General features: G+C 51.8%; 1 protein-coding gene across 1 annotated transcript in view; it reads right to left on the bottom strand.

Annotated features, from left to right (window-relative positions):
* The window catches only part of epb41a (erythrocyte membrane protein band 4.1a), a 49,792-nt gene extending 29,676 nt beyond the window's left edge, over nt 1–20,116 (bottom strand). The window contains exons 1-5 of the mRNA XM_084455017.1: nt 20,048–20,116; nt 6,379–6,800; nt 1,850–2,122; nt 1,236–1,340; nt 642–684 (exon numbers count right to left, since the gene is read on the bottom strand). Of these exons, the coding sequence (XP_084311143.1) occupies nt 642–684; nt 1,236–1,340; nt 1,850–2,122; nt 6,379–6,800; nt 20,048–20,090 (886 nt within the window). The 5' untranslated portion in view covers nt 20,091–20,116. The remainder of the gene's footprint in view (nt 1–641; nt 685–1,235; nt 1,341–1,849; nt 2,123–6,378; nt 6,801–20,047) is intronic.
* Between the last annotated feature and the right edge of the window lie 2,839 nt (nt 20,117–22,955).

Here is a 22,955-nt window from a genome sequence, read left to right as displayed (position 1 = left end):
CGATCGAGCAAGCTCCAGGAGTATGTTTGTCTACCAGCTAAGATCATTTATAAAGCAATACATTACATTAAATTACATTTCAGAGTGAGAGAGGCTAAAAGCATCATAGGAGAGAGAACATTCTACGGACATGCTACGACATCCACAGCAGACACGGGGGTATCTATCGGACTCCGGGATGAGTCCACCGACATCGGGAATGAGGCACATCTGCTCTGTTATGTAAGGTACATTTATGCAGGAGAAGTGCATGATGATTTTCTTTTTTGTCGTTCCCTGCCGACCAACACAACAGGAGAAGCTATTTTTGACTCACTCAATGATTTCATTATACAGAATAACCTGGACTGGACAAGATGCATTGGCATTTGTACAGACGGTGCAACTGCGATGACTGCAAAACATAGGGGACTAATAGTGCGTATGTACGCGCAGTAGCACCATCGACCACGGCAACACATTGTTGTATTCACAGAGCGATTCACATTCGGCTGCCATCCTAGCTTGCTCACTGGGAGAGATTTGAGGTTCAGTGCCCAAGGACACTTCGACGTGGACAGGAGGAGGAGGGATTCAAACCGCCGACCCTATGATCACTGGACCACCCACTCTACCACTGAGCCACGGCCGGCATGACTCACCGTGCACCTGTCTGCGGATCTCCTTGGCGAAGTCCATCCAGGTCTGTGGAGGACAGGAGGAGGACCAACATTAGTATGGAAAATAGACACATGGTGTAACTGCAGGTGACAGGTCTGAACGTGAATTAATTAACTCATTAAGAAATGTATGAAATTCTCTCCTTTACAGTAGATGAAGACATGAAGGCTGTATGCAGTGTGTAGTGTATTGTATGTGGACTGTATGTATACATCCTGTGGGTGTGCATGTCTGGACGTGAGACGATCAGACTATGAAAACATTTGAGCTTCGGAGCTGCGGAGACTCATGTCAGAGTCAGAGTCAGAGTAGTCTGATGTAGGTTCAGGGGATAAGCCTTGTCATTCACTTATTACTGACCAATCAGTGGTGAGGGGAGATTCTCCCGGCCCAACCTAGCAATAGATCCGCCCAAGACGACTGTGATTGGTTTAATGAAATACGTCACCCCCCCCCCACCTATCTCTGAATGGTAATGAGTGCAGCCAGACCTTCCTCCAGCGCTGGCAGAGTAAACCAAGTGTGGACAGGGGTCTGGCTATGTGAGACCAGGGTGCGGGTAGTTGTCCGCTCACCTTCATGGAGGGCGTCTCCCAGATGGCCAGGCCGTAGTAGTCGCGCTCCAGCAGGTTGAGGTGGTCGCACACCTTGCTGAACAGGTCCTGACCCTTAGCATGTTTCTGGGGGGGAGGGGGGAGAACATTACACACGGATGTGAGAAAAAGGGCCCTTTTATAACCCAGAACAAACCAGACTCATGAACTGGCAGATTCTCCGGGGTCTAACGTGCAGAACATTAACCGGCAGATGGGTGGAAGACGGGAGGAGCCCAGAGGGAGGGTCAGAAGCACAGAGTTTCCCCCGGTGCACCCAGGCAGACTGCCAGCCAGCTGTTCAGGTAATAACAAAAACCCTGTCTGGATAGTGGGTGATAACAAGTTTGACGCTACAGTATACTGAACAACGAGGAAGTCGATTATTTAGTTTACTGCTCTCGCACTTTGCCTTTTACGGCAGCACGAGATTAAACTCTCAACGCCACAAACAAGTTTTGGCGAGAAGTACAGTAGTACACTGACAACATGTTAAATTGCGTTTACTGTAAGTCACTTTGGATAAAAGCTGCTAAATGACTGTACTGTACTGTAATGTAATATAATGTAATGTAACATAATGTAATGTGTCTCACATCCAGCTCACACTCGTACAGAGTGTCGTCCAGCAGGGTGACTTTGCACTGCATGATCTTGGGGCGACGGGAGGCTCTCAGAGGTTTGGCTTCTCCCTCCGCCGTCTTTTCCTCCCCCTCTCCCTCAGGCTTGGACTCCTCCTCCTCCTTCTCCTCCTCCTCCTCCTGCTCCCCGTCCCCTCCTCTCTCCTGGTCCTCCTCCGGGTCCTTTCCACCCTCGTCCTCGGACTCCTTCTCAGAGTCAGGGTCTTCCTTCTGGTCCACCTGGACGGGCTGAGGAACACACAGAACACTCCCTAGAACACGGTACCTTACAGAACACTCCCTAGAACACAGTACCTTACAGATATCCCTAGAACACAGTTCCTTACAGAACACTCCCTAGAACACAGTACCTTACAGACATCCCTAGAACACAGTACCTTACAGACATCCCTAGAACACAGTACCTTACAGATATCACTAGAACCCAGTACTTTACAGATATCCCTAGAACACAGTACCTTACAGATATCACTAGACACAAACACACACACACACACAATCACACACGCTCTCAGGCACAGGGGAGGGAGAGAGAGACGACAGCAGGCGCCTTGCTAACGATCCTACTCAGACTCAGAGAGAGAGGCCGTCCAAACGGACGTCAGCAGGTCGTCACTCACAGAGCTGCTGGTTCCGCCCGGCGTGGACGGCAAGCGCAGATGGCGTGAGAGAGACAGAGCCGGAACCCGCTGAGATAACCACCGAGCAGAGCAGCGTCAGGACGCCCGCCGGGGAACGCAGTACCTTACAGATATCCCTAGAACACTGTATCTTACAGACATCGCTAGAACACAGTACCCTACAGATATCCCTAGAACACAGTACCTTACAGATATCACTAGAACACAGTACTTTACAGATATCCCTAGAACCCAGTACCTTACAGACATCCCTAGAACACAGTACCATACGGATATCCCTAGAGCACAGTACCTTATGGATATCCTCAGAACACCTTATAGATATTCCTAGAACACAGTACCTTATAGATATCCCTAGAACACAGTACCTTATAGATATACCTAGAACACAGTGCCTTATGGATATTCCTAGAACACAGTACCTTATATATATCCCTAGAACACAGTACATTATGGATATCCCTTAAAGATATTCCTAGAACACAGTACTGGATATTCCAAGAACACAGTACCCTATAGATGCTTTTCATAGAACACAGTACTACAGATGATATTCCTACATCAGAAACCCTTCTATACTATAGTCTTCCTTTGCTGTATACTCCTTGTCAATACTGTGTGCTTATCTGTAGGCACATGTGATATTGTGACACAGGGCCCAAGCTTAGACAAACCCCATACCTCAAATATCTTACACACACAAGCCAGGAGACATTCATCACAATGTTATCCAATCTCATCCCAAAACTTTGTAAGCAGGTCAGCTGCTCTGCTGTTCCACACCACAGCTGAGCCAAATAAAGGCTTTGTGGATAAATAAATAAGAGCTCCCCACAGCAAAAGAAACAGAGGAAAGTTAGTAAAACGCTGTTAGCGAAGGAGGTGAGTCTTAAAATAACCAGCGATCGTTGAATAGGAGGAAAGAGCAGAGCCAGCAACCTAGTCAGACAGACAATCAGCCAGGCAAGCAGACAGACAGGCTAGCAGGCAGACAAGCGGACAGGCAGACAGAGAGACAGACTGACAGGCCGGAAGGCAGGCAGAAAGACAGACACATAGACAGGCAGACAGACGAGCAGGGACACAGACAGACAGGCAGACCGAGAGGCTCAGACAACTCTTTCAAGTATGTCAGGAGGGAGTTCAGTGCTCTAAGGTTACTACTCTGGGATCAGTAATCAAGGCCCTTATCTCCAGACCTCACCTCAGGAGGACGGAGAGAGAAGTCTCACGTAACGAGCCCACTAACGAAGAAGAGCTCCAGAGCATCAAGGCACTTGGCTGTCTGGGTCTGCTGTTCAACACTGCCCAACACCCAATTACACCATGGACTGCAGGGTCCACTGGTAGTCTTCTACAGCTACATAGCAAGCATGCACTCAGAATCACTCATTTAATCTTAAAAAAGCCTTATAACTGAAAATACCCAATAAACATACTTTTTTTGTGAGCCGTGAAAATGAATTGCAATCCTTCGGGCTACTCGAGAATCCAAGTCCCCTTCAGAACAGTTGGTAGCAGCTTAAATGCTTCAAACATTATTCAAAGCAAGCCTCCCGGAAAACCCCAAGGTCGACTCTCACAACGAACAGTTCTTCCTCTCTCTCCTCACCAGCTCCCTGAGTCCCCCACCCAACCCTCCAGTCCCCCACCCACCCTCCAGTCCCCCACCCAACCCACCAGTCCCCCACCCAACCCTCCAGTCCACCACCCAACCCACCAGTCCCCCACCCAACCCTCCAGTCCCCCACCCACCCTCCAGTCCCCCACCCAACCCTCCAGTCCCCCACCCAACCCACCAGACTCCCACCCAACCCTCCAGTCCCCCACCCAACCCTCCAGTCCACCACCCACCCTCCAGTCCCCCACCCAACCCTCCAGTCCACCACCCACCCTCCAGTCCCCCACCCAACCCACCAGACTCCCACCCACCCTCCAGTCCCCCACCCAACCCTCCAGTCCACCACCCACCCTCCAGTCCCCCACCCAACCCTCCAGTCCCCCACCCACCCTCCAGTCCCCCACCCAACCCTCCAGTCCACCACCCACCCACCAGTCCCCCACCCACCCCACCAGTCCCCCACCCAACCCTCCAGTCCCCCACCAGTTCTTCCTCTCTCTCCTCACCAGCTCCCTGAGTCCCCCACCCAACCCACCAGTCCCCCACCCACCCTCCAGTCCACCACCCACCCTCCAGTCCCCCACCCAACCCTCCAGTCCCCCACCCACCCTCCAGTCCCCCACCCAACCCTCCAGTCCACCACCCACCCTCCAGTCCCCCACCCAACCCACCAGACTCCCACCGCACCCACCAGACTCCCACCCAACCCTCCAGTCCCCCACCCAACCCTCCAGTCCCCCACCCACCCTCCAGTCCCCCACCCAACCCACCAGACTCCCACCCAACCCACCAGACTCCCACCCAACCCTCCAGTCCCCCACCCAACCCTCCAGTCCACCACCCACCCTCCAGACTCCCACCCACCCTTCAGTCCCCCACCCAACCCTCCAGTCCCCCACCCAACCCTCCAGTCCCCCACCCAACCCACCAGTCCCCCACCCACCCACCCTCCAGTCCACCACCCAACCCCACAGTCCCCCACCCAACCCACCAGACTCCCACCCAACCCTCCAGTCCCCCACCCAACCCTCCAGTCCCCCACCCACCCTCCAGTCCCCCACCCAACCCCACAGTCCCCCACCCAACCCTCCAGTCCCCCACCCAACCCACCAGACTCCCACCCAACCCTCCAGTCCCCCACCCAACCCTCCAGTCCCCCACCCACCCTCCAGTCCCCCACCCACCCTCCAGTCCCCCACCGACCCTCCAGTCCACCACCCAACCCTCCAGTCCCCCAGCCAACCCTCCAGTCCACCACCCAACCCTCCAGTCCCCCACCCAACCCTCCAGTCCCCCACCCACCCTCCAGTCCCCCACCCAACCCCACAGTCCCCCACCCACCCTCCAGTCCCCCACCCAACCCTCCAGTCCACCACCCACCCTCCAGTCCACCACCCACCCTCCAGTCCCCCACCCACCCTCCAGTCCACCACCCACCCTCCAGTCCACCACCCACCCTCCAGTCCACCACCCACCCTCCAGACTCCCACCCAACCCACCAGACTCCCACCCAACCCTCCAGTCCCCCACCCACCCTCCAGTCCACCACCCACCCTCCAGTCCCCCACCCAACCCACCAGACTCCCACCCAACCCTTCAGTCCACCACCCACCCTCCAGTCCACCACCCACCCTCCAGTCCCCCACCCAACCCTCCAGTCCCCCACCCAACCCACCAGACTCCCACCCAACCCTCCAGTCCCCCACCCAACCCACCAGACTCCCACCCAACCCTCCAGTCCCCCACCCAACCCTCCAGTCCCCCACCCACCCTCCAGTCCACCACCCACCCTCCAGTCCCCCACCCACCCTCCAGTCCACCACCCACCCTCCAGTCTACCACCCAACCCTCCAGTCCCCCACCCAACCCTCCAGTCCCCCACCCAACCCTTCAGTCCCCCACCCAACCCTCCAGTCCCCCACCCAACCCACCAGACTCCCACCCAACCCACCAGTCCCCCACCCAACCCTCCAGACTCCCACCCAACCCACCAGTCCCCCACCCAACCCTCCAGTCCACCACCCACCCTCCAGTCACCCACCCAACCCACCAGACTCCCACCCAACCCTCCAGTCCCCCACCCAACCCACCAGTCCCCCACCCAACCCTCCAGTCCACCACCCACCCTCCAGTCACCCACCCAACCCACCAGACTCCCACCCAACCCTCCAGTCCCCCACCCAACCCTCCAGTCCCCCACCCTCCCCGAGGCCGGTCCTCACCTGAGCCTCAGCGCTGCTGATGGAGTGCTGGTCCTGGTCCAGAGCGGCGTCGGCGTCGCCCTCGATCTTCAGCTCCGGCTCAGGGTCGGCGATGGGCGCCTTGGGCTCGTTTCCGTCGCCGCCTCCCTTGTCGTCGCCCTTGTTGCCGCCGGCCCCGCCCCCCTCCTCGCACTGCGAGCGCCTCTTCAGGAAGGAGGAGAAGAGGCGCGAGAGGCCGCGGCCAGCGGAGGTGCGCGTCCGGGGTTTGGGCGGCGGCTGCTCCTCCTCCTCGGGGGAGGGCAAGCCGGGGCTCTGCGGCGCCGGAGGAGGCGGCGGAGTTCGGTCCCGGGTCTCGGCGGCGGCCGGCGGCTCTCCTTCTCCTCCTCCTCCTCGCCTCGGCTTCTTCTGCTGGCTCTCTGCCTCGTCTGTCGTCATGGCAACGGCTGTCGTGGGGGGAAAAGGGAGGGGAAAAATGACGAATGTCAATGACAGTTGGCTACTGTCTGAACGGTTTTGCCAGACCGCGGGACTCTTATTTCGTCTGTTGATACTTCTACCGCTCGTTACAATGTGTGTCATCAGCGAGCACCTGACCTACTTTTTTCTGACTGCGAGCAGGTAACTCTGAAAGAAAAACTGACACACAAACACACACGCACACACACATGCACACACACGCTCTCAGGCACAGGGGAGGGAGAGAGAGACGACAGCAGGCGCCTTGCTAACGATCCTACTCAGACTCAGAGAGAGAGAGGCCGTCCAAACGGACGTCAGCAGGTCGTCACTCAGAGCTGCTGGTTCCGCCCGGCGTGGACGGCAAGCGCAGATGGCGTGAGAGAGACAGAGCCGGAACCCGCTGAGATAACCACCGAGCAGAGCAGCGTCAGGACGCCCGCCGGGGCCAGGATGCTCCAGTGCCACCGTTCTAGAATGCTCCGTCATTCTAGAACGCTCCGTCATTCTAGAAGGGGATTATTTCAAACAACCCCTCAGCTGCCTGAAAAGGCTGAAAAAAAACGTAGCCACACAGCTTGCCTGGGTCCCCTGCAGCTCGACAGTCGTTCAATCCCAAATGCCCGCGGAGAGTTACAGTGGAGCGGTAGGTCTGGGGTAGGTTTTAACAGCCCCCCCCACCCAACACACACACACACACACACTCCCTCCCTGTGTTGAACTGAACAGGTTTTACCCAGGGCCTGCTGCTGGGTGAGGGGTTGTCGTGGCAACGCCGGCTTTACGAGGGGAGGGGGCCCCCAGTTGTCATTGTGCTGTGCGAGCCGCCCGTGGTGCTGGTGACTCAGCAGGGGATCATGGGTAGGGTCTGGTGGCCCCGCTGTGGATCGGAGGAGCCTGCTATCCAACGCCAGCGCGGATATGAAGTGCTAACATCTGCGCTTTTTGTTTGTGTTTCCCAACCCTCTGCACATAGAGGCACTCTACACACACACACACCTATGTGTGTGTGTGTGTGTGTGTAGAGCGCCTCTCTCCTCCTCCCCACCCTGAGGGAGGAAACAAGGGAACAGTTTACTTAATTGAAAGAGAGAGAACAGGAGGAGGAGGAGGAGGGTCCTTCAGGCTCCACAGGCCAGGCTCCTCTCAGAGAGCAGTCAGTCAGTCTTCCCTCAGAGAGACGGAGCAGTCAGTCTTCCCTCAGAGAGACAGAGCAGTCAGTCTTCCATCAGAGAGCAGTCAGTCAGTCTTCCCTCAGAGAGACAGAGCATTCAGTCTTCCCTCAGAGAGACGGAGCAGTCAGTCTTCCCTCAGAGAGACGGAGCAGTCAGTCTTCCCTCAGAGAGACAGAGCAGTCAGTCTTCCCTCAGAGAGACGGAGCAGTCAGTCTTCCCTCAGAGAGACAGAGCAGTCGGTCTTCAGAGTGACAGAACAGTCAGTCTTCTCAGAGAGACAGAGCAGTCAGTCTTCCCTCAGAGAGACAGAGCAGTCAGTCTTCCCTCAGAGAGACGGAGCAGTCAGTCTTCCCTCAGAGAGACGGAGCAGTCAGTCTTCCCTCAGAGAGACGGAGCAGTCAGTCTTCGGAGTGACAGAGCAGTCAGTCTCCTCTCAGAAAGACAGAGCAGTCAGTCTTCAGAGAAATAGAACAGTCAGTCTTCTCTCAGAGAGACAGAGCAGTCAGACTACATCATCGCAGGCTCCTTCTGGGCTCCTCTACACACAGAGCCAGGACACATGAGGGGTCGACCGGCAGTTGGTGCAGCCATACCGGCGTCCTCGTTACCACAAAACACAGCGTTCTCAGGTTCGGAGCAGAGAGGCAAGCGAATCAGAACACCGGGAAAGCCTCTTCCTATTACTGCTGTTATCTCACCGATCGAACTCTAATCTCGGAGTCGAGTTTCATCATGAATACTAAGAGAGAGGCTGTGTGTGTGTTTGTCTTGCTACAGTCTGGGCAGGAAAGGCCCTGCTGGTGGCACAGTAACACAGAAAGTCTGCATTCCCATACGTCGAATGTCTTCACCAAAGACACCGCCGTCCTGTTCTCTCTGCCTGCGCACGCGCGTGTTCTCACGTTCTCATTGGATCTAATTATCACGGCCCCGGGGACTAAAAACACAAGAGCCTCTCGCTTATCGGCCGTCCGTTAGGAGAAGGAAAAGCCATATGGTTCTATTCTCTAGCTGTCGGTTCCGTTCTCGGTGCTCCGCAGCCGAGACAAGCGGTGTGGTGGGTAGCCGTCATATCAAGATCACGTCGGCAACAGGACCTGGCGCGTGGATAACGCCGCCCGCCGACAGCCGTACGAGAGCCGTCCAATCACGTTAATGAACACTGGCGTGCCGGCAGTCACACGCTCCCTCCCTGGACCGGGATAATACACCGAGGTGATGTAATGTGCGTGTGAGAGAGGACAAAAGATGGAGGGAGCAGAGAAAAAGAGATAGGGAGGGAAGGAAAGAAAGAAAGAAAGAAAGGTGCAGGTGAGCCAGATGAAGAGGCAGATGGCGTCAGGTACCGGGTCTTTGAGTAGATCTCTTTGGTCATTCGACCAGTGAAAGGCACACTACACAACAACCGCAACAACAACAACAATAATATCCCAGAGAAACATGCATGCGTCATAGATAAGAGCTGTGGGCAGAGGCGGACACTAAATCCTCTTGGGCTCTCTCTCTCCCTCTCTCTCTCTCTCTCTCTCTGTCTCCCTCTCTCTCTCTCTCTCCCTCTCTCTCTCTCTCTCTGTCTCCCTCTCTCTCTCTCTCTCTCTCTCTCTCTCTCTCTCTCTCTTCCTCTCTCTCTCTCTCTCTCTCTCTGTCTCCCTCCCTCTCTCTCTCTTTCCCTCTCTCTCTCTTCCTCTCTCTCTCTCCCTCTCTCTCTCTCTCTCCCTCCCTCTCTCTCTCCCTCTCTCTCTCTCTATGTCTCCCTCTCTCTCTCTCTCTCTCTCTCCCTCCCTCTCACTCTCTCTCTTTCCCTCCCTCTCTCTCCCTCTCTCTCTCCCTTTGTTTGCATGCTCTGACAAGTAGGCCTAACACAACTCCACTGCTACTAATCCACCCTTCAGCTGCTCGTCCGCTCCCCTCCCTCCCTCCATCCCTCCCTCCCTTTCCTCCCTCCACTCCACTCCCCTCCTCTCCTCTCTCCTCCTCTCCCCTCCTCTCTCCTCCTATCCTGCAGCACCAGCCTCCCCACAGCACTGCTTCATCCTGTTATAACACACACACACACTCTCTCTCTCTCTCTCTCTCTCCCTCTCTCTACACCATCCCATGACAACACACAGGCTCGCCATCTCTGTCATCCTATTAAAACAGGCTCCGTCTCTCAACATGCCAAGTCATACAAGCCTGCTGATCGCCAAACAGGACAGACAGACACACACACACACATTTACTAAATCTACACTGTCAATCTAAGTAAATTAGTCAGTACATTTTAATTACAGTGTGTGTGTGTGTGTGTCTGTGTGTGTGTGTTTGTGCATAATGTGTATTTGATTATGCAGTAGGCCTGCTGTGTTTTGACAACGAGTCCCACTAATGAAGAGCAACGTTGTGAGCACACCTCCTTCATCATCCCTGCAGTCTGCTGGGGGAGAAGAAGGAGACACAATGTGATGAGGAGGGAGGATGGAAGATGGTAAATGGACTGCTTATATAGCGCCTTTATCCAAAGCGCTTTACAATGAAGGCCTCTCATTTCCCCATTCACACACACACACACACACACACACACAGAAATGGCAGCAGCTGCCATGCAAGGTGCTGGCCTGCTCATTGGGAGCAATGTGGGGTTCCGTGTCTTGCCCAAGGATGCTTCAACATGTGAACAGGAGGAGCCGGGATTCGAATCGGATGACCACAGCTGCCTTGGGCATTGGGTACCATTTTTTTTAATAGTCTTTGGTACGACTCGGCCGGGGATCGAACCCCCAACCCTCCCAATCTCAGGGCGGACTCTCAAACCACAAGGCCACTGAGCTGGTATCCAGGAAGTACAGGGAGGGGGGAGGCTGACGGCAACTTGCGGGGGGGGGGGGGGGGGGGGGGGTGGGGTGCGGGGGCAGTTGGGGCTGACAGGAAGCATGGGCTCCGGTCAGCGCTCCAGCAGTGTGGAGGAGCAGCTCCTGGAGGCGGGGGGCGGGGCGGGCGTGGGGGGGGGGCTCTTCCAACAGACAGACGGTGATTGACTGTCTCTAGTTGATAACGGTGTGTGTGTGCCTATGGGGGGACATATGGAGGGAAACAAACTCTCTCTCCAACGCAACACATTCAATCCCCGCTCGCACGCACCGCACACACACACACACACACACACTGCTGAAAATCACCTTACACTGCTAAATTTTAAAAGGGCATTTATCCCCCTCTGTCTCTCTCGATCCTGTTTCTGTGCGGAGCCCCTGACCACACCTCCAACCATGCGTGTCTAGGAGGAGAGAAAAACTCCAGCAACAAAGCGAATCTACATTTCTAAACGCTCGCTAGCTTGTAGCCGGGTCCTGAGAGCGAGCTTAAGGATTTGAGAGCGGCTTTAAATTTAATCGGCGCCCCTGTACGGGATTAGCGCCGGCTGTGTTGTGCTGATGTGCGAGGGGCAGGGGCAGCTGGATGTGCGCCAGTCGGCCTGGCTCCTCCCTCTCACACACACACACGCACACACAGTCTGCCCCAGCCCCGCCCCTCTCTCTCCGACTGACTGGGACCCGGGACAGCAAGCGACATAGAAAGCCCCCCGGGTGAGTTCGGGGGGAACCCCACCGCTGAGGAGGAGTTGGGGCAGGGAGACGATGGAGATGGGGGCGGTGCCGTAGTCAATCAAAACCCAAAAAGGAAAAAAGAAGGAAATCCACTTTATTGTCATACAGCAACTGACACACCCACTCACTCGGTCAGACGATGAAATGTGATCTCTGCCTTTGACCCATCCATGCTGTCCTTCCTCCAAGGGCAGCGGGCAGTGGACCAAGTCCAAATGCAGTCGGTCCAAGTTCTGGTCAGGACTGAAGAGCATCTGTTCCTCTGCCTGTTTTTCATATTGGGATTCCATGTGGAGGGAACCCGAGTGAGCACAGGAGAACATGCAAACTCCACACAGAAAGGCCCAGGAATCGAACCCAGGAGGCGACGGTGTAACACAACCAGCCACCATGTCACTTTGGGATTCAGTGTCTGGCTCAAGGACACTTTTGACACGCTGCCAGGAGCGAACCGGGGACCTTCCGATCCCCAGCCGGCTGCTCTCCCACCCGAGCTACGTGCCGACCATATGTGGTCCTGGCTGCCGAGTGATATTAGGCAGGCCCGGTCACCGCGGATTTGGACTGTGGGGATGTTAATGACGGCGTTTGAAGCAATCAATGACCACGTGGAGATCTGAAATCAGTCTCCCAAACACTGCTTATATCCCCACAGGGGCACGAGTCGGTGTCGAGCTCATCACAGCTGCTGATGAGTCGATGCTGAGCTCATCACAGCTGCTGGTGCATCAAGCTGTCCCATCATGCAACACCCAGAATGTTACCCTTCTGAGCCATGTGTGAAACAACATGAGAGCAGGGAAAAGAGACAGTTGTAAGAGGAGAGAAGAGAAGAGTGAGAGAGAGTAAGGAGAGAGAGAGGGAGAGAGAGAGAGAGAGAGAAAAGATGTCTGAGTAAAACAAAGTGAGACAAAGACAGAGAAGGGGGTTATGCTCGTGTGTCTGTGAAGACGAGAGAGTTGCGGCCAGCCTGATAATCTGCTGACCTTCCCTGGTGTCTTGGCTTGCTGACTCTTCTCTGCTCTTAATCACCCACTCACAGCGACCTGATTTGACGAGACGGGTTGCTACGACTACAGCTTTACGTGGAAGAAGGGAAATGTCACATCCATAAACAGCAAACCACGTCTCTGTAGAGACCAGCTGAAGTATCACTGCCACCCTTAAGATATTTTCATAGTTCACACCACCACCAAGCCTGTTCACAACCATCCTCCAGGCACATAGTTGACCCAGACAGAAGGAAAGACAAATTGGATTTAGCCTGTAATGAGATGGGTTTACAAGTCCAGAACTAAACACCTGCTCTTCCAGTCTTGCAGGCCAAGAGACCAACGAGCTGCTCTCCCAGTAGTCAGCAACCTGCTCCCCCAGTACAGAGCACAACCAGCTGCTCTCCCAGTACAGAACCAGTAGACTCTGCTCGCCTCCCACCACACTGGCGGGTCGGGTTGCATCATCGCGTCTGAGGGTCTCCAGCGGGGGAGCGCTTGAACAATGAAAAGCAGTGCGCTTCAATGAGGAAAGGTACTTCCAGAGACAGAAATTATATTATAAAGAATTAGAATGGGTTGAATCTGGTCTGAGGCGACAGTAACTACAAATAAAAAACGATTTTTATATTACTTGATCATATTATGACCAACTGGATTGTAGTCATGGAGATTTCCATATGGCTGCAATGAAACTAGGTTGATGACTCAACATGCGCGTGCCATTTTCCATGTAACACAGCCTATATTCGATACAATGCCATCACTGGAGGAAGGGAATATTCACTTCAACCTTTAAAGATCAAATGTTGAATGGCAAAAATTGGCAACAAAGACGAGAGAGAAAAATCCAAATGTAAGAATGTATTATTAAACAATTGTTTGTGAACTCTATAGGCTACCCTCGACACAGCCTAATGGTGCTCCATCAGCATCCTCCTCCTCATCCTAGATCCCTTCCAGACTGTTCCACAAGTCTCTCCTGGTGGCGAGGTGGACGAGACACCTAATCTCCCACACGCTGCATGACTGAACCCGTGAATTAAAACCTTTAAGCTTTAAATGCAAGGTTCTTTTCGAAATCTAATTAGGGCGTTGGAGACGTTCTCCAGCCGAAGACGCAGGTGTGGCAGGTGTTTAAAGGGTCTGTCTGAAAATGGCGCCGAATGTGAAAAAAATGTCAACAGATTTCATTCCTCGCGAGCATCGCATCAGAATAAAGCATCGCTGGGGTAGAAAGATTCATTTACTTACCTTTCTCTCTATTTCATAAAAAAAAACTAAACAAAAAAATAATCCTCAATCACAATTGACGGTTGGTATTCCTCTCACGCATCGGATAAATATAGTGGCAATTCCATATGTGTTTTTATGCAGCAATCTTTAATAAAACTGTTTTGGGTCTCGTAAAAAGGGGGAGCTCCGTATGCAATGAGGCAAGTGTATTTATAGTAGTAACCAATGGGCGACGCGCAGGCAGCAGCCTCGTCCAATCACGGGGCGCGGGGCTGGCAAGCGCCAAGGCTGCACCAGCGTAACCAAGGATACAGAAAGGATACAGGAAAATGTGTTAATCTCGCGAAGAAAATCAATGTATCAATTTCAAAGGATGAATAAAAACCATCACATTAACATGCAATAAAAGGTATGGGGCTAAGGTAGAGGCTGGAATTACTAATACAGCCTATATCACAAGCCCGGTCTATGGATTCACAAGACCGATGACGCACGGGCCGATTCTTTTACTATTGTGTGGAACCAACCCCGCGTGCACATTTTTATTCAATGTTATACGTTCCATTAAACGTGAAGCTTTGAAACACCAGGCTGCTAGAAGTCTGGTCCAAATCTATTATGTGCAGAGTCCATCAAAGCTCAATAATGGATAGCCTACATCCATCCAACCATCCATCCATCCAAGCATAGAGGCAACAAAAAAACACAATTCAACCAAAGAGAATGCAAACCACTCACAACAGGCCTGTGTAAAAGATATATCACACAGGCAATGTATTTTCCACGACCCTTTGTAGCAGGAAAGCTTCATCTAATGCTAGAGATTAATTCAACGCAAATGCACGCACACAGTCCTCACAAAGGCCACCAAACAAAAAACTATGAGCCAACTAAGCATCAGGGCCTATGTCAGTATGAAAGGACCCGGGTGTCAGATTGCGGTCTCTAAGGATGCAGCCAGCATGGCTGTAATTGGCATATCTAAGCCACTTGCAACCCCCTCCTCTGGGGGATTCCAGACCAAAAACACAATGGCCGCCGCCGTTCAGTTTCTGCAGACTCAGCAGTCCGTAACTGGGCCCTGCACTGCTAATCACCCCGTGCTGCTGTGCTACGCGATGGATATCTCACACACAGCTCTCACTCACTCCAGAGCTCAAGAGACACTGGAGAGATTTGTTTTCACTACTGTGTGGACTACCCAGGACTCTCTCTCTCTCTCTCTCTCTCTCTCTACCCCTCTCTCTCTCTCTCCCTCCCTCTCTGTCTCCCCAATCTCTCTACCCCCCCCCCCCCACCCCCCCACTCTCTCTATCTCTATCTCTATCTCCCTCCCTCCCCCCAGGACTCCCGGCTGACCCAGCCCCCCCAGTGGAAGGAGCAGGTGCTGGGCCCGGCCGGCTGACAGCACCGACCAGACGGGGTCCCCAGAGAGGAGCAGGGGAGCAGAAGGCAGCCCCACACCACAATGGAGGCACGCGCACAATACACTGGCACTGGCACACACACTCTCTCTCTCTCACACACACACCAAGACGCACACACACCAAGACGCACACACACACATACTCTCACTCACGCACACACACACACACACACACTCACACACACACACACACACACACACACACACACACACATCACAACAAAACACGGGAATGCACACCCACAGAGACAGCCCCCCCAACAAACACACAAAGACCCTCCACCCCCTCCTTAAACACACACACACTAGCCAGCACCTCGGTCACACACACACACACACACATACACACACACACACACATCTCCTACTCTCAGCGGGATGTCACACTATAATGAATACTACACTACGGTCTAAAAGTGTGAGTATTGAATTCCGCAAGTAACTGAACTCATGACCCTGAAGGGTTACGGTGCGAAATAATCCGAAATCATAGCAAAGTGATTTCTATATGAACCTAATTATGCGATCGAGTGCACAATGATCTCCAGCCCCATGACCTGAGATTATGCTGGAGTGGAGGGGGGGGGGGTTCACGGTAGTTAAACGGAGTAGGGAGGTGTTGCGGGGGGTGATATCAGTTTTCCGGAAGGGCGGGGGGGGGGGGGGGGGTGTATCAGCGCAGCTCCTCAGGCTCCAATTAGCCCAGTCTGTCTGCCGTCTCCCCTCCACTCCCCCCTCCCTCTGCTGCCAGCGTGTTACCCAGCTCTTCCCCCTGTCTCCCCCAGGGACGCACCGCGCTCACTTCATTACTCACTGGAAAGTGTGATGCACTGGCTTTACTTAAAAGAAGAAGAAACAGCGAGGAAACATGTTGCCTTGGGAAATTAAGTGAAGGAACATATTTGTGAGAAGATTTTTTTTTTGCAGAAACACAGATAGCTGAGTACAGAAAACTGATCTGAAATAAGTTTAAGAACAATTTCACCATAAAAGTAAAACAAAGTCAAAATAGGTAATGTCAACAGAGCACTAGAAATTAAGTCAGATGAACGCATGTTTCTAAGTTAACAGGGCGTCATGTTTTACAGTGTATGGACATACAGTAACAATGGATGATTAAGATTGGGATCCATAAGGTCCAGGCATAGGGACTGTGTCCATGGGTGTGTGTGTGTGTCCATGGGTGTGTGTGTGTGTGTGTGTGTGTGTGTGTGTGTGTGTGTGTGTGTGTGTGTGTGTGCACGTGCGGCGTAAAGTGTGTGCATGCAGGCTCTGTACATACATTATTCCCATGACCAAAATGTGACTAGTCTGCAGACGATGTACCAGACAAACTACCCCATCTGCTCACCTAACGCCCCAATATAGACCAATGAGTCTAGAAGTCTGTTCTGAACTCTGTGTGTGTGTGTGTGTGTGTGTGTGTGTGTGTGTGTGTGTGTGTGTGTGTGTGTGTGTGTGTGTGTGTGTGTGTGTGTGTGTCTGTCTGTCTGTCTGTCAATCAAATTAAGATTATTGAGAGGTGTGTCGATAGGATAGTCTTTACCTAATCAAGCAGTTCAGGCATCTACATGCATCATTGTACACTAATTAGTTTAGTCAACTACGATGTGCTATGAATATTCATGACTACATATCAAAATATTCATGATGCTGGAAAAGGTTTACTGTTGGTTCCACTGTTCTCTGTTCCTTATCTGAGACTAATGTCTAATTTTACCAACAAACATACCAAACACCGGTGCCATTGTTCTTTTATTTAACAGTAACTGTGGATGATGAGAGACATATTATATATAGAAACCCAAACATCTACATCTAAGGATGTGCTGGAACTGGATCGCTTTCTGAACAACAAGCACAGAAATAATCCCAAAGAGTGAGGGCCTCAAAGGTGAAGGTATTAAATATTATCTCCAAAAAGAGAGCATTGTAGTCTATTAGTAGTGTGTTACATACAGTATGGAATCTCCAGAAATGAGATAAAAAGAGTTTTCTCTGCTGTATGTATTCAGCATCTGCTGAAGGAGAGCTTCTGAACGCTACTCTCCTGGGATGATATTTTCTGTGTTTCTCTGCTGGGTGTCCATGTCAATGTTGCATGTTGTTAATCCCACAGGCCCACAGCGGCCACCTGTTCACCCGCTCCCCCTGCCCGACTCTCCACTGCTCCCTGGTGGACAAAAATAGAACTGCAGAATGCTGTCTTTTTGGGCAGATGTCTTTTCCCTGACTGGGCAGGCCTACGCTACTACATGCTTTTAGGAAAGCAGTTATGAAGTTATGTTTTGCTTTTAGTGTTATTATTGTCTTATTATTGTCATTCTTGTTTTATCTCTGTACTTTTTCTTATTTATTGTCATTGGAAATAAGGGCAACCTCAGTGTTCTTCGAGTTTAAATAAAGGTTATTGAATAGAATTGAATTATCCCTCCGGGCCACAGTTAGTGAGGTCTGCTGTGCACTGCACGATGTCCATAACACCAACACAACAACACCTTCACTCCGCTTACTACAGTTGTCACTGTACAGTCCCTGAATAGATACAGTCCCTGAATAGATACACCACTATCACGGTCCCTTTGTCAAGCTCAATGTGTCATCATCTTTAATCAGAGGCAACACTCTACTGTAGCCTGATGCATCCTCCTCCTCTCTCCAGCCGCTATCAAATCTTCCAGCCATGTCAGCGAGGCTATTTACAGCCCGGTCCAGCCGTCAGGGGAACAAGCTTTGTGCCTTTTGGGAACTCGATAACCTCTGGCTCCTAATCTGTGTAGTAGGGTTATCTGTATCTCTCTTTAACATAGGCGTGTGGGGGGGGGGATAAGACTGTGAGTCCTGAGTTTAGCGGCGGTCTGTTACAGCAGACCTGGGTCTATTGGCAGTCTGTTACAGCAGACCTGGGTCTATAGGCGGTCTGTTACAGCAGACCTGGGTCTATCGGCGGTCTGTTACAGCAGACGTGGGTCTATCGGCGGTCTGTTACAGCAGACCTGGGTCTATCAGCGGTCTGTTACAGCAGACCTGGGTCTATTGGCGGTCTGTTACTGTGATGCAGACCAACAGGCCAGACTCACGTCTCTCTATCTGGAAACCACAAACAAAGGGGGGATCGATGATTCACTATGGCAACCTGATCTCGCCCTCTCTCCCTCCACCACGGGGAAGCCTCTCTTCCAAGACGTGATCATGTTGACTATGTGGGATACAAAATCTGCAAGTCAGACGGCATTGATTTGACCAGAGAGTCAGGCAGACTAGCAGACAGACAGGCAGACAGACAGACAGGCAGACAGGCAGACAGGCAGACAGACAGGCAGACAGACAGACAGACAGACAGACAGACAGACAGACAGACAGACAGACAGACAGACAGACAGACAGACAGACTGTCGAACATAGGCACAGTTTTGGCTCTGATGAAAATAAGTTATTCATTCTGACACTAGATTATGCTCTTAGTCACTTGTTTTAGAAAGGAGAAGCACTTGTGAGTTCTGGCAAGTAGTAGTACATTGGCTTTTCCTACGTTAAATGCAATTATTGTTAGTCGCTTTGGATAAAAGCATCTGCTAAATGACTGTAATGTAAAGTAATGATCGGTCAACGAATGGCCTTTCTACTCTTTGTGAGTAGAACTCGGGAGAAAGAGAACAATCTAGAGGCATATCTACAGACTGTCATGGATTTATTCTAATAATTAAGAAAAGAGTAGACGAGAATTCCAAGGTTCATCTTTGCAAGTCCATGCTGGTTACTTTTATTCCAAATAGTTAACGGATTTGCAAAACCGGGCTCTTAGAGAAATGAAAATCTGCCAAGAGCAAAGATTATCATCAAAACAGGACATTATAAACACTGTGGGTACAACCCATACATGCATATGCAAAACTTCACTAACCAATTATCAGTGAGTAGGCGTGGTCTGAGGGTCAACAGCTGAACTATGCATTAACAGAGATCAAACATAACTAGGAGGGGGGACTGGAGGGGGCTCTCCTGCCATAAAACCTTTAAGGACTGGGGAAGTGGGGTCAGGGCAATAAAGCGGAGACCGCTCCATCACTGTATAAAACACAAGATTCATACTGTAGATTTCCTATGACAATGTCTTGAACAGATAATACACTTATTTGAATGTATCTATTACAAGACACAGACAGACAGACAGACAGACAGACAGACAGACAGACAGGCAGACAGACAGACAGACAGACAGACAGACAGACAGACAGATGGAGGCTGAAACGCTCGGAGTGCCTCAGAGCGTAAAATACCTACCTCGGCAATTTTGCACATTGTACATTACCGCATGCCTGTCTGCACAGTGCATTACCGTACCCCTGTTCTCTAATACACCTGTTTCCACAGCGCTTCCTGGAACAGCATTCGGTAATAGAAAATCAATGAAAAAAAAGTGCTCTCCATTTTCCTTATATTGCTCAACAGAAACACACACAGAAGCGCGTGCACACACACACACACACACACACACACACACTGTACCAAGAGCTGACGACAACGAAATGGCAGTTTCTGCTGAGCTTCCCTCTCTGGAGGACACGCTCTCCCAGGTGCACGTGCCGACTTCCTCTCTGACAGGAAGCAGCACGTGAAGCTGGGAAAACACGTTTCTGACTCCCGGACCATCAGCACCGGTTCCCCCCAAGGCTGCATTCTTTCCCCTCCACTCTTCTCCCTGTACATGAACAGCTACACCTCCAGTCACCAGTCAGTCAAGCTCCTGAAGATTGCAGACGACACAACCCTCATTGGGGTCATGAGCACCGTTACAGGTGGTATGAGTCCTGTTACCGGTGTGAGAAATGAGTCCAGTTACAGGTGGGAAATTGACCATCTGTTGTCCTCCTGGTGCAGCCGAAACTACCTGGAGCTCCAGGCTCTAAAGACAGTGAAGATGGTTGTGGACTTCAGAAACTTGCCGAAGCCAATGATGGTACACTTCTAAACTGCCATCATCGAGTCCATCCTCACCTCCTCCATCACTCTCTGGTACACTGATGCCAAGGTCAAAGTGTGTCATCGGCTCTGCTGAGAGGGTGATTGGCTGTGACCTGCCATCCCTCCAGGACCTGCACGCCTCCAGGGCAGGAAGCGGACAGGAAAGATTGCGGTCGACCCCTCCCACCCTGGTCACAAACTCTTTGAAGCAATTGCCTTCAGCGGGAGGCTGTGGTCCATCTGACAGGAGCGGCACAAAAACTGTTTCTTTCTGACTGGCAACTGGCCTCATCAACAAGGCATGAGACCCCCACTAACACTGTCTAGCTTGTACAGTACATTTTTGTAGATTGTATTGTATATTGTATTATATCACCTCATACAGTAATTGTATTTTGCACTATCCTGTCTTGTTCCTGCACTGTGTTTACTAGTATGCACCAACAGACCAAGGTAAATTTCTCATAGCTTACTTGGCTAAAATAAAATCTGGATCTGAAACTGAATAAAACTCCAGCGGATGGAACAGTAAACAGGAAATACTCACCCGACATCAGAGACACGGCAGACAGGGACACGGTCGGCCATTGGAGAGCGTCGCAGGGCACACAGGTCCGGGAGGGACGGAGGTGGAGGTTGTGAGAAGAAGAGAAACATTTTGTCAGCAATTTATTTTACACACACAGGGCTCCGTGTATGCACACACACACAATCACACACACACACACCATAGTATGAGCGCAGAGTGCTGGTATTACTTACCATCTGGCCATGTTATCTACAAACACAGATTTGCTTTCCATGATCACTCTACGTTTATAATAACAGCCCTGATTGCTTCACAAACGTGTATCATCACCAGTAGGCCTAGAAGTGTAACGGTACAGTCTGCGTTGTGTTCTTTGAGTTCGACCCATGAGAAGCTCTCCCACTTGTGAGGGGGACGCGCTGACAGGTGCGCCAATAGGGACGTCCTTCTCGGACCCACTCCAAGAGGGTTTATGATGAGTTAAAGCCGAAGCATTTTCAAAACCGTTACAGCAGTAGGCTACTATCCAAGCCGTCAAAACGAATCTTCCTTAGCCAGCACTCAGAAGCATGTTTGCCTTATAAATTCTTTACGCTTTCCTCCTACAAGTCTGTGAAATGATTCAAAGGTCCAAAAACACTTTAACTACCATGCAATATTCATCAGCATACATTTCTGTAGCCTACTTCATTGTGTCTCATATGTGACTGAATGATGGTGTGTTCATAGTGGGATAAAGGAGTCTAGTGTAGTGCATTAACTTCAGTGTGCTTGGGCCGAAAAGGATCACGGGAACAGACACAAATAGGCTACATATATATAGGATATCCTCGTAATCAGCTAACTTAGGCCACAGAAGGAGCAGAAGTCCCATCTCATTAGCGGAGTTAACTTTGACTTGATTAATCTGGCAGCAGGGAAAGAAAGAGATGCCCCTCTCTATAAATACTTTAATTTAGCCTTCTTATCGCACACCGGCAGCGTTCAATATTTAATGTGTTCTGGAATGCAATCTAAATCCTATTACGGTCGAAGCTCGTGTTTCATCATGTCAGTGATGCAAATCTTATGCTGTCTCCAGCTCAGCACTTCCTCAGACTTCTTTATTCGGCAAAAACCTCCGTTACAAATGGAGACTGAGACGTGATGTAGGCTATAGGCCCCGAGGACAACCCTACGGGAGCGAGACACGGGAGACAGGGCCCCGCAGCGACTCCCAGAGAGACCCTGACCGCGGCTTTGAGCTCCCAGGTCAGAGGAAGGAGGTTTACCGTACAGGACAGGAGTCCAAGTCGTTAGGATTCGGTGCTGGTGATCCGTCGCGTGACAGGACTCCAAAAGATCGAAGGTCGATCCTGAGGTTTGAGTAGGAGGAGACGGGAGAATGTGAAGGTAAAGTAAGGGTTCTCACGCGCAAAGAGCTCTGTGTTCAGGCGGCACCTCTGTCCACACACACGAGCGCGCGCGCGCGCACACACACACACACACACACACACACACACACACACACACACACACACACACACACACACACGCCTCCCTCTGGTGAGGCTGTCGACCGGCCTTCTGCGATGACCATGACAGTGAACCCAGTGTTGAGCTCTCAGATTATAGTCTAACCCAGGACTTCGGTCTGGGAAATCTGCATACACAGCCTACAGCCTAAAGTAGCCTATAAGTTATATTTGGCCAATAAACTCATAACAAAGCATGGGATGTAACTTTAACTGGCATTCCACTGTGTTGATTGAGCCTTCAACTCAAGAATTCTGAGCCCCAATGAATGGTGTATCTCACACAGCGTATTGAAATGGGGTTGAACCGGGTTGGACCAGCAGTGGAGGCTGCCAGCAGAATACCGAGCTTCTGGGCTGGGGGTGCGCGCGCAAGAGCAGCTGGCTGCCAAACCGGGAGAGACGCTGACCAAGGAGAAGACCGGGAGAGGCTCGTAATTTCTCAATGCTGTCAGCAGCACCGGGCCACTTAATGGTGTGTCCTCCTCCTCCTCCTCTCTCCCCATCTGCTACGTCCACCGGGGATTTAGGAGTGGATCGTCACCGCCGTGAACAGACTTGTATTCGGTCTTACCGCCGGGGCTGGCTGGTAACGGGAGAGACGGTCGGGGGTGCTTGCGTTCGCAGAAACTGTCACTGGGCAAACTCGTCAGCGTTGTGTTAATGCAGCGGTTTTGCCATTATAAACGTTCCCGTGTGAATGGTGAATGAACGGGCA

This window comes from Borostomias antarcticus, assembly GCF_949987555.1.
Source record: "Borostomias antarcticus genome assembly, chromosome: 21".
NCBI lineage: Eukaryota > Metazoa > Chordata > Actinopteri > Stomiiformes > Stomiidae > Borostomias > Borostomias antarcticus.
This window is presented reverse-complemented; position numbering and strand designations above follow the sequence as displayed.